This window comes from Papaver somniferum, chromosome 11 (genome assembly GCF_003573695.1).
Source record: "Papaver somniferum cultivar HN1 chromosome 11, ASM357369v1, whole genome shotgun sequence".
NCBI lineage: Eukaryota > Viridiplantae > Streptophyta > Magnoliopsida > Ranunculales > Papaveraceae > Papaver > Papaver somniferum.
The window spans coordinates 38,860,511-38,871,378 of record NC_039368.1 but is presented as its reverse complement, the minus strand read 5'-3'; the positions used below and the strand labels follow the sequence as shown (position 1 = coordinate 38,871,378).

At 35.4% G+C, this 10,868-nt stretch overlaps 1 protein-coding gene across 2 annotated transcripts; it reads right to left on the bottom strand.

Moving 5' to 3' along the window:
* Positions 1-4,015: 4,015 nt before the first annotated feature.
* Positions 4,016-9,111, bottom strand: LOC113323361 (adenylyl-sulfate kinase 3-like). Of its 2 annotated transcripts, none has more exons than XM_026571653.1 (7): positions 8,952-9,108; positions 7,751-7,889; positions 7,367-7,516; positions 7,046-7,164; positions 6,863-6,947; positions 5,066-5,112; positions 4,016-4,320 (listed from the first exon to the last, which is right to left on the bottom strand). In XM_026571653.1, the coding sequence occupies exons 2-7, from the start codon at positions 7,872-7,874 to the stop codon at positions 4,216-4,218; spliced, it is 630 nt and encodes a 209-aa protein (XP_026427438.1). In that variant the 5' UTR covers positions 7,875-7,889; positions 8,952-9,108; the 3' UTR covers positions 4,016-4,215. The 2 variants fall into 2 exon arrangements, with proteins under 2 accessions (XP_026427438.1, XP_026427437.1); XM_026571652.1 differs by lacking the exon at positions 4,016-4,320 and adding an exon at positions 4,389-4,876 and having other exon boundaries at positions 8,952-9,111.
* Positions 9,112-10,868: the final 1,757 nt, after the last annotated feature.

Here is a 10,868-nt window from a genome sequence, read left to right as displayed (position 1 = left end):
CTCCTTCCGGGAACTTAATTCCGCGAACGCAGTCTGCGAACTTGAGTTAGGTTATATCTAAAGACGTTTGTTTGTGAACTCATGTTTATATAAACTAAGGAATGCAAGTTTGCAAACCGTGGCTATAAAGTTCATAAACCGATTTGAGTGAATCAAGTCGTTTTTGCTTCAATTGTGTCTTGTGTAGTTACATAAGATTTCCTTGCAATTGAACAACTCTCTAACTAGTTCATTTGAGTCATTTGAACTAGTTATGGTGAAGAAGAGATTGGTTGATATGAAAGTACTCATATGGCTAACCATTTGGTTAACTACTATTTAACCAACTATGTACATGTTTGGGTACGGTTAAACAAACCTAAAATCGTACATTTCACTTGTGTGTAACAAGCTAGGTTTTTTGATCTAACAGTTGAAAGATATTAGCTTGAATTTAAATCAGGTTTTCATCTAACGGTGAATATTGAATGCTTTGTTACCAATCTAACATTGATTGCAAACTCTGATTTAAAAGACTATATAAAGGAGAACTCTAGCAACTGGGAAACCTAATCCCCACACCTTCTGTGTGATACTAGTTGCATAGCTAGAGTCGATTCTCCTTTAACCTTTGGTTTCTTCTTCTAAACCAGGTTAACGAAAGACTTCATTGGGATTGTGAAGCCAGACCGATACTACTTTCTCGTAGTTGTGTGATATGATCTTTCATATTCTATCGTACGAGTACAATCGCAAGGATTGGCTTGAGATTAATATCTCTGATAGGCAAGATATAAAAGTAATCAAAAACATCTTCGTCTCATCTTTTGTGATTCCACAACATCTTCTTTCGCCGCGTCGATTAAGATTTTTGTGAGGTGATTGATAATACTAGGCTGTTCTTCGGGAATATAAGTCCGGTTTATCAATTGGTTCCTACTCACCTTGATTTATCAAAAGACGGAACAAAAAATCGTAGGTATTTCTGTGGGAGACAGATCTATCTATTACTATAAACTTTTCTGTGTGATATAGATTTGTTTATTAAAGTCTTCAACTTTGGGTCGTAGCAACTCTTAGTTGTGGGTGAGATCAGCTAAGGAACCAAGTGCGTAGCATCCTGCTGGGATCAGAGACGTATGAGCATAACTGTACCAGTGTGAGATTGATTTGGGTTCAACTACAGTCCAGACCGAAGTTAGTTTGAAGTAGGCTAGTGTCTGTAGCGGCTTAATACAGTGTGTGTTCAATCTGGACTAGGTCCAGGGGTTTTTCTGCATTTGGGGTTTCCTCGTTAACAAAATTCTGGTATCTATGTTATTTCTATTTCCGCATTATATTGTTTATCTTTATAATTGAGATATCACAGGTTATGCGTTATGTTCAATAAATTAGAATATCCAACCTTTGGTTGTTGATTTAAATTGATTGACACTTGGATATTGGTCTTTGGTACTATCCAAGTTATCTTTATTTGATAAAGACTCGCAGATTTCTATTTGCTTGAGTATAGATCAAATCGAGAGATTGAGATATAAACTCTTTGATATACTTTTTATCTAGATTGAGTCTGACTGTCTAGTTGATACTCTAGAAAGTATATTGGAGTTTGTCCATACAGATTGCTAAGCGAAATATTCGGTGTGGTTGTTAGACCCCCGCTTTTTCAGTTATATTCACCTTTATATCTATGAGACGTTGTCGTGTAACTAATTAGATTATCGTAAGGATATAAATAATTTCGAGATCAAGTCTTGTAGTTAGTTTGCGAAATATGACTAAGCTTAATGAACATTTCATACTTGATGAATTTCGGTAAAAAACAATTTATTGTTCGTAATTAAAATCATGATTCAAGAATTATCATTCGAAAATAACATGGAACAGTGATATGTGTCGTTCATGTTATTTAGGAATGTTTCAAATCGATTTAGAGAGAAATATAGAACTATTGTAGATTCAGATATAAGACGGTATACATATCAGTTTTACAAACTGGGAAAACGGTTACAAATCTGAAGTCCTAGTACATGTACGTAGTACACGTAACAGAGTACTTATATGTCGACAAACAACTTTTGGTATGCATATCCGTATGCACACTTTAAAAAGTTTGTGAACTAGTGAACACGGATCGATACGTAAACCAATACGCGTACTACAAAAGAATTGTTGGTCCCGAAACCAGTTTGGTATCCATACCGGTACACGTACTAAAAACTTACGTGAACTCCGAAACTGGTTATTGTCTTAAGGTATCCATACCAGTACACGTACCTGAAAAGTTCTGTGAACTCCGGAACTCGGTCATGTTATAAGGTATACATACCGGTACACTACTTTGTAACTGTTCATGAATAGGTTAATTATTTTAACCTTGTACATCTACTTACCATGTCGATTAAATTCATATGCACATAAATTATTTCTACGAGATAATTAGCATTTGAACGATCTCTAAAAACACCATAGACATATTTGATCACATAATTGTGGCTCGAGTCAAGTCTTAAGTGTTCTATGAAAATTCTCAAGATTATAGTTTAGTTGGCTAGTTTTGACTAACCATTCATGAGCGTGGTCTTTCTACATGGTTCGGTTACGGTTCATTCTATCCATAGTGTATATCTTGTTATGTAAATCAGATTCAAAGATTCATCTGACGGTGGATATTGTTTACTTGGTTCCAAATCTATCCTAGCTTAAATCTAAAGCAATATATGCTTTGAATGTCTATAAAAGGGGAACCTCAAGCAACTGGAGTCTTTGAATCCTGACACTATTTTCTTGTTGTCTCCTAGTTGCAAAAATAGAGTCATCCTTTCCTAAAACCCTTTTAGGATTTAGCGACTACAAAGACTTCATAGGGACTCGTGAAACCATGTCCAGTTATTGTTTATTTGATATCTCGAGTATCTTGATCTTGTTCGATTGTTGAGCTGCTCACCTGAACAAGATATATACAAAATCATCAAAGTACTCTTCGTCTCATACTTTGATTGATTCCATAAGTTTAATACTTGTGAGGTGAATAATAATCTAGGCTGCACTTCGGGTTGCATGAGTCCGGATTTTGAGGTTAGCTAGACTTTGTCTATTGATATCGATTTCCAATCACCTTGATCTACGATCAAAAAGGAAATCACACATATAGGCTTATCTGTGGGAGGCAGATTGGTTTAAAGTCTTCAATTGAGTTGAAGCAACTCTTAGGCTTTAAAGGATGTCAGCTAAGGGAATCAATTGCGCGGAGTCCTGCTGGGATTCAAAAGGCGTAAGGAGCGCGATTTTAACTGAATTGCTGTGAGGGTTTAAATCTCAACTACATTCCAGTCTGAAGTTAATTGGTAGTAGGATAGTGTCTGTAGCGGCTTAATACAATTTAGTGAACTAGGTCCCGGGGTTTTTCCTGCATTTACGGTTTCCCCGTTAACAAAATTTCTGGTGTTTGTGTTATTTGTTTTCCGCATTATATTGTTTATCTTTATAATTGAATTATCACAGGTTGCGCGTTAATCAATCAAAGTAGATACATCCATCCTTGTTTGTTGGATACGACTTGATTGATTACTTGAGAAATTGATCTTTGGAATCACCCAAGTACTCTCACCCATAGATCTGGTTCTTTGAAAACTTTGTAATTGTGAGAGAAAGAGATACAACTCTAGACATTATTCTTTGATTGAGATTCATTACGTTGAATTTTCGGAATTGAGTTTGAATTTGTCCGTACAGATTGCCTAAGAAAAAGTTGGTGGTGTATGAATAAATTTTTGATGGGGTGTTTTTTTATTACAAATATCCTCTCCGAAAATACATTTATTTTCTGTTTTTGGAAACAAAATCAGCACCAAACAATTAATTGAAGAGACACACATGTCAACATATAATTCGTCCCCCATGCACCCATCAAAAAACGCCCCCATCAAAAATTTATCTTGTATTTTGGTACCCTGCGTTTTCACGGAACAATAAGGGCTTTTGACGCAAGAATACGCAAGGTTAACGGAATCATCAACATGGTGTGCAAGAAGTATTTTTCAGTAGGATTTTTAACATCGAAACAGGTCAACTCAATCTCAATTTTTTACAAGCAAGTTTGAGTTCACTTTTGTGTTATTATACAACCAAAGAACGACTGAATCTCAAGAAGAATCAATGGATGGTTTATAAATGGCAGACAAAAAGATGTAAAATTACAGAACTTCAAAAAGAGTAAGAAAAAATAGATTGATATCAATTATCATGCAGAAAACCCTTATCCTCCAAATAAGATGCAATTTGTCCTGCCATGGCACTTGGACTTGGGCAATTTTCAGCATTTTGTTGCTGTATTTCTATCTGAGAAGATGAAAAAAACAATTGATTAATAAATAGAAAGACAATTTTTTATTTGGTAACAAGGAAAATATAAGGAAAAGGAATAACACAAGATAATGCAAAATATAGGAAGGTTTTAATAGATACAAAATAGCTAGCGAGAAATTTGACTTGAGAAAGTGTCCTGTGTTATTTCCTAGTTTAGTTAACTAATGATTCGGAACATTCCAGCAAACGAATCATTAACATATCACCTTTTGCACTACAAGTAGATTTAGTCGCTAGCCCATGTTAGCTTGGGATAAACTTATCATGTTCTTGCTATACGTTTTATTGGTACATTACTGATTTTGTTAACTAGACAAATTCCCTCCAATTATGAAATTGCAAGAAGAATGCCTAACAAATCTGAACGCAATGCAACCGAGACCGTGTTTCCGAATGAACGTTGCACTGCCTTGACAATTGACATAACATGGGTATGTGTCACACTCGTACAGGAAAAAGTTATTTTTGTTTTACAAGTTCCTAGGATCCCATTCCCGTGGATTGACAAGATGATTCCATTTGTTCTTTTCTAATCAGGCATGTCAAAGAGAGACAAAAAAAAAAGTAATTAGATCCTTCTAAGTTGGAAATGATCAAATCTCAAAGTAAAATAGGCCTGTCTGTAGGCATTATTAAATTTATTTCAATCATTTTATTAGTGTGGAAAAAACACGGTAGAATCTCATTAGCATGCTTGAATGATTCTAGAGCCGCATACCTCACAATTCAGAGGTGGTTCATATGGATCATCTATCCCTGTAAAACCTGCATATCATTAATAACAAAAGTGTGTCAGTCAGCGGCCGCCTCAAAAAAGATATAAAAAACAACAGAATAGCAATATTACAGATACCACTTCCAACAGTAATCATCATCAGAACTCTGTATCAAGTCAATAAATTGGGCTGGCTGAATGAAACCTAATTTTCTATTCAACAACGTACTTTTTTCCATTACTAATCTACAACTCAAGTGCACAGTGGCACACCTATTTTCATTTCAAAGCAGATGTGGCAGCACCACAACGTTTTCCTGAATGTTTCTTTGTATTTCCATTTCACATTTCATCTTCCAAAAGTTTTGAATCATCCTTCTGAGTTCTGACAGATACACATTCTGGGGGAATCCCAATGCTCAACTGAATTTGTAACAATATTCTCCAATATTTACTCTTACAAGCACAATTTCAAGATATTTCTTCCATCATTATCTCACAGTCATATACCATATAGCCTTGTTTTGCTTTCCACTCCCTTATCAGCTACTACAGCACCACAGTAACAAGAGAAGACACCATGAAAAAGAGAAAAGGTGAAACAGATCCTAATTAAGGAGGATATTTCATATCGTAGAGATTTGACCACATTCATCTAAGAGAAAAGATAAGGATGATTGCTCTGGTTCTACCAAGGATCATTGTAACCAACTACGAATGCCCACGCAGCCCAACTTATTCGCAATTGTTTTGCACTTACAGTAAGTGCGTTTATATTTTACTCGTCACAGAAACTTAAGCAACAAATTAAGCTTTAAAAAGGTTTCAAAGACTCGGAGTAAACACTTGAAAATAAGAAGGGACCCATTTTAGGACATATTGTACGTTGTTGGTGAACCCAGTTGAGCCTTTTTTTTTATGGAGGTTAAAATTACAGATGAATCTACAAGGTAAAAGACGTCTAGTAACACTTGAACTCAAAATGAAAACCCTCTGTTACTGATTTGATGTTTTCATATTTAAGGTTCAGTTCTCTTGGTAAGGTCATATCTTCTAGGAACTCAAATGAATGCCTCAGTTACTGATTTTTCTCTTGGTAAGGTCATGTCTTCTAAGAAATACCATATAGTTATTCGCGTTCCACTTGCTATTTTTCAGAGACCTGTGGGACAAACCAAAAACTCAGGGATGCTATAGCTTTGCTTCTACTAATTCTAAATGTGCCTATGGCATCGGACACCATTACTGATACAACTTCAAATGCACGCTAGTTTAGTGCAACAACTTTTTTAATGTGGTGCAAGAAAATTAATTTCTGCAGTTGGTGTAACTAACTTAAGCTTGTGGACCAGAAATGATGACAAACACGTGAATCATGTCAGCCAGAACAAACTCACTTTTTTTATTAACATCTCATCTTACTGAAATTGTGTTACAATAATTCTAACTTTGGTTTATATTCTAGGCTTTAACGATGACTGCCATTAATTAGTAAAGCCTACGTACAAAATGGCTCCTTTTATCATCTCGAAAATTACCAAACAAAATTTTTCTTTCTTAACTTGAAATGATGTTTTAATAAACTTCAAGTTGTGATTATCAACCTCATTCTATAAAAACAAGGTCGAGAAAGCTCTTAAACATGAGTCACATATTCCACGCCAGACGGTAATCTGTTAACAGACTTCAAAAGTAATGGTTTTTCTTAAGCAAGGGTGCATCTTATTGCATTTGCATGTCATGCCATTAGGAAAACTTTGTCACACACTCCTATTTCAGAATTGGGTAATAAGTTTATACCTTTAATTTTCCCAGCACGTGCAAGCTTGTAGAGGCCTTTTGCATCCCTTTCCTCACAAACTTCTAGAGACGTATTCATAAAAACCTGTTAAAGTAGGTTATGAGTCGCACATCCCAGCTTCAAGAATCATGCTTTTCAGTTGGGTAATGAAAGTTATATTAAGAAGCCGTGAAAACCCTCGCCTCGATAAAATTATCATCTTGCAATAAAGCACGGCAAGCATCGCGATCCTTTCTGTAAGGAGAAATTAAACTAGCAATACATATTAAGCCCGCATCAGAAAAGAGCTTTGCTACTTCCCCTGTTCACCGCAAAGATTATCAGATAGGAAGTTTAACTTAAGCTGTTAGGCACAGTTTAAGTAAAAGCAAATACTATACACCACAATGATAATCAACAAGCAAAACAAAGTTCAGAAACCTGGAAACATGGTTACCATGATATCCTATTTTTCTTATTTTACGTTTAGAATGTATAATATATTAGTGCTTTAGAATTCTTACCGACCCTACGTATATTTTCTGCACGATCTTCCGCTGAAAACCCAAGATTCTTGTTCAAACCATGTCTAACATTGTCACCATCAAGCACGTATGTGAGCTTTCCTCTGTTGTGTAGTTCTCTACCTAGTGAGCATGCTACCGTACTTTTTCCTACAACAGCAGGACTAATTGTTCAGAAAAGTGATGCACGATGCATGCATTTTAGTTGTTTATAACACTTCAAGGCTGTTAATTTATAGTGAACAAACACAAAGTTAAGCTTGTCAGGAGGTTCAGATATCCAAAGAATAATCAGTCATCAAACGAGAACTGCCTAAAAAGATATGTATTCATATCTTAAATTAGGGTATGATAGAATTCAAGTGAACTCATATCTTAACTGACCTGCTCCGCTAAGACCCGTAATCCATACAACACATCCCTTCTGATTTAGCAGCTTCTGCCTGTCAGGTTTTCCAACCCCGCATTCATGCCAGAAAATATTTGTAGAATTTCCTACTGTAGACATCACAGAGGTAGTCACCTGTCCAAACAACGTTAACGCCAATTTCAAGAGTCTAAACTTCAATATAAACCAACCTATTTCTGCAGATTATTTTTTTTCTTCAATTTTCCTCATTTTAGAGATGAACCAATGGAAGTGAAGACTTGTAAGCAAACCTAATCTCTATCAAATTCCAAAGGGAAGAATTAGAGCTCTCTATTTCCTGAAAATCACAAATCCGGAAAGAGTTTTACTAGTTCTAGTCTACAAATAGTGTGCTAATAGGTACATATAGAGGGGGATGGATCTCACTATAATCAAATCCAGAGAGGAAATAGGATGAAAGGAGACGCAACACCCAAGGTAACGTAACTATGAAAGCTAAAGTTGGTAATCTTGAGGTCAATGATATAGACAGATACAGAGCCTGAGGTAAGGTAACCTTGAAAGGTAAGGTTGTAAAAGTCTTTCTTTAATCACATGACATTACATTCTTATTAAGCAACCTTTAGTTCTATTGTTTTGCAATTGGTTGTTTATCTTATTAGGGTCTAGTTTGATCAATCATGACAATCTCCGACTAATAGAATTACATTTCATAAGAATACAGTTCAAAATAAGAAAATAATTACCATGTCGCATAAGGGAGAACGAAACAAGATTAAGTCTATTGCATAACAAAAATGAGATTACAATCATCGAACAAAATACAAGAAACATGTCATTACGGTTTGATGGTTTGATCTAAGAAGATACGTGCTTTTTACCCAATTACACGTATCTTATCATCATCACTCAAATAAAAGGTATATAAGAATCCTTCTTTTCTGATCAGACCCAATTTCAAAAGAGTTCTTAAGGCTAAGTCAGTAACATCTTCATGAAATCAACAAAAAATTTGAGAATTACTAGAAACACAATGATCATGAAAACTGCTCCAGAAAATTAGAACTGATTTACATTTCAATGCCAGATTATTTTTTAAAACGCTAATTAATTGTTTGTTCTCCTTTCCTTGTGATGAAAAAAAAATGATCATTTGTTTCTTTATTTTCACTTAATAGCAGAGCATCAAATCGAAAGGTAAACAAAATTAAATACCTGAAACAAAACCCTGAATTATTCTTCCCTTCCCTCCTCCTCTTTTTTTTGTTCCTGATACTCAAAACACACGGGCTGGGCAGTCAGGTGAAGAGAGAGACGGAAGGAATTTGTTAATAAATGATCCAGAAATGGAGAGGATTGATTCGGTAAACGTAGCCTAGTTCCAAGGAGGACTTTCAGTTTTATTCCCATCTACAGGAGGCTGATAAGGCCTATTCGTATGCACATGGGTGTTTGGCATACCAGGTGGCATGACAAACCATTTGTGCCATTATGAGAAAACAGATTGGCGTTAGAATTTCTACCGAGCGATATTGACTATATCACCAGCGATAAAGTCGATATAAACTAGGTCGATGGCGTTGTAATCAATGTCGCCAGCGTGTGATATTCTAACGCTTATAAATATCGCACCTTCACAACTCTACACTCACAATTCCCTTCTCAACTCTTCTTTTTCCTTCTCAACTCTTCTGTTTCCCTTCTCAACCATTCTTTCCTTCTTAAACACAATCACTTCTTAAAAAAATATGGAGAGGAAAAAAAGAAACATAAAAGCCAAAGGATATACTAATACCCCGGCCAGTGGAATAAGTTTTGTTGTGGATACAAATTATGAGTTCAATAATGTTAGACAAGTAGCCAGTGAAGGTATCTTCTCTTATCACCTATCTGACCATAAAGAGCGAGTTAATTCGGTAAATCTAAGAGGTAGATGGACTGAGTTAAATACGTTATATGAATTACTTCCCCCTGTTGTTCAAGAGAGAGTTAAAAGATATCCTTGGCGACATCTATATCATATTCAACCCAGAAACCACAGGACTCAAGGAGTTCAAGTTATATTTGAAAGATGGTGGAAGACTACAAACACGTTCTTTTTCAAGGACTTTGAATGCGGTAAATTAGTTTTTTCTAGTAATTTCTTTTTTTAAATTACGTATTTTGTTTAATAAAAATCAACAAACTCTAATTATGAATAATTGTTGTTAATAGGAGTTTCACCGCTAGATTTGTACATGTTAACTGGAATTCCATGTGAGGAAATTTTACTTCCATTTAACACACTAAAATGGTTGATAGAAGACAAATGGAAACAAAGACTTCATTTATACTCTAGTGAATTAGAATGAAATCCAGCACATAGACAAATAAAAGCGCATGGGTTAAAAGTGGCTGGGTAGAATTTTTTTTACAACGTTATGCTAGGAATATGGAGGAGAACATGTAAGCTGGTAATAAATATTTGTTACCTAACCATTATGAGGAGATCGAAAGGGTGTTTGTCTTGTGGACACTAGGACAATGTATATTTCCAAATGCTAGCTCAGTGGTCTTAATTGGTTTTCTCGAAGCATTAGAAGATTTAGAACAAGCACCAACATATGATTGGGGGTCTGCTATTTTATCAGAGATTTACATGGCACTTGGTGATAAATCGACGTGTGTCAAAGATAGTTTTAATGCTTTTTGGGAAGTTCTGGAGGTAAGAACCAATATTTTTCCAAATATTTGTTTGTTATTTTCACATGGAAAATTTATTAACCAATAATGTTATTATTTGCAGTATTGGTGGTATACATGGTTCCGTGTTGCGGAACCTTCTCTTAAGATTCATACCAATGTTTTTCCGATCATAAGGAAGTACGATTCCGAGAATTGGCAACCTGTACAGATTGAAGATGGTCAACGTACTGTTATTGTTCATAAGATTCAACAGTTGAGTAGAACAAGCCATAACTTTATCTCCTAGCCGTATGAAGAAATACCTGAGTTCGAAGAAGAACAAGCTCAGAGAATGTTACAGCTAAGCCTTACAAGGATCGTGTTATACAACTCTATTTCTCAAAAGGGTGTTTGGTATTATGGTGAAAGACAACTTCTTCAGTTGTAAAGAAGATCAGTCATATCCGT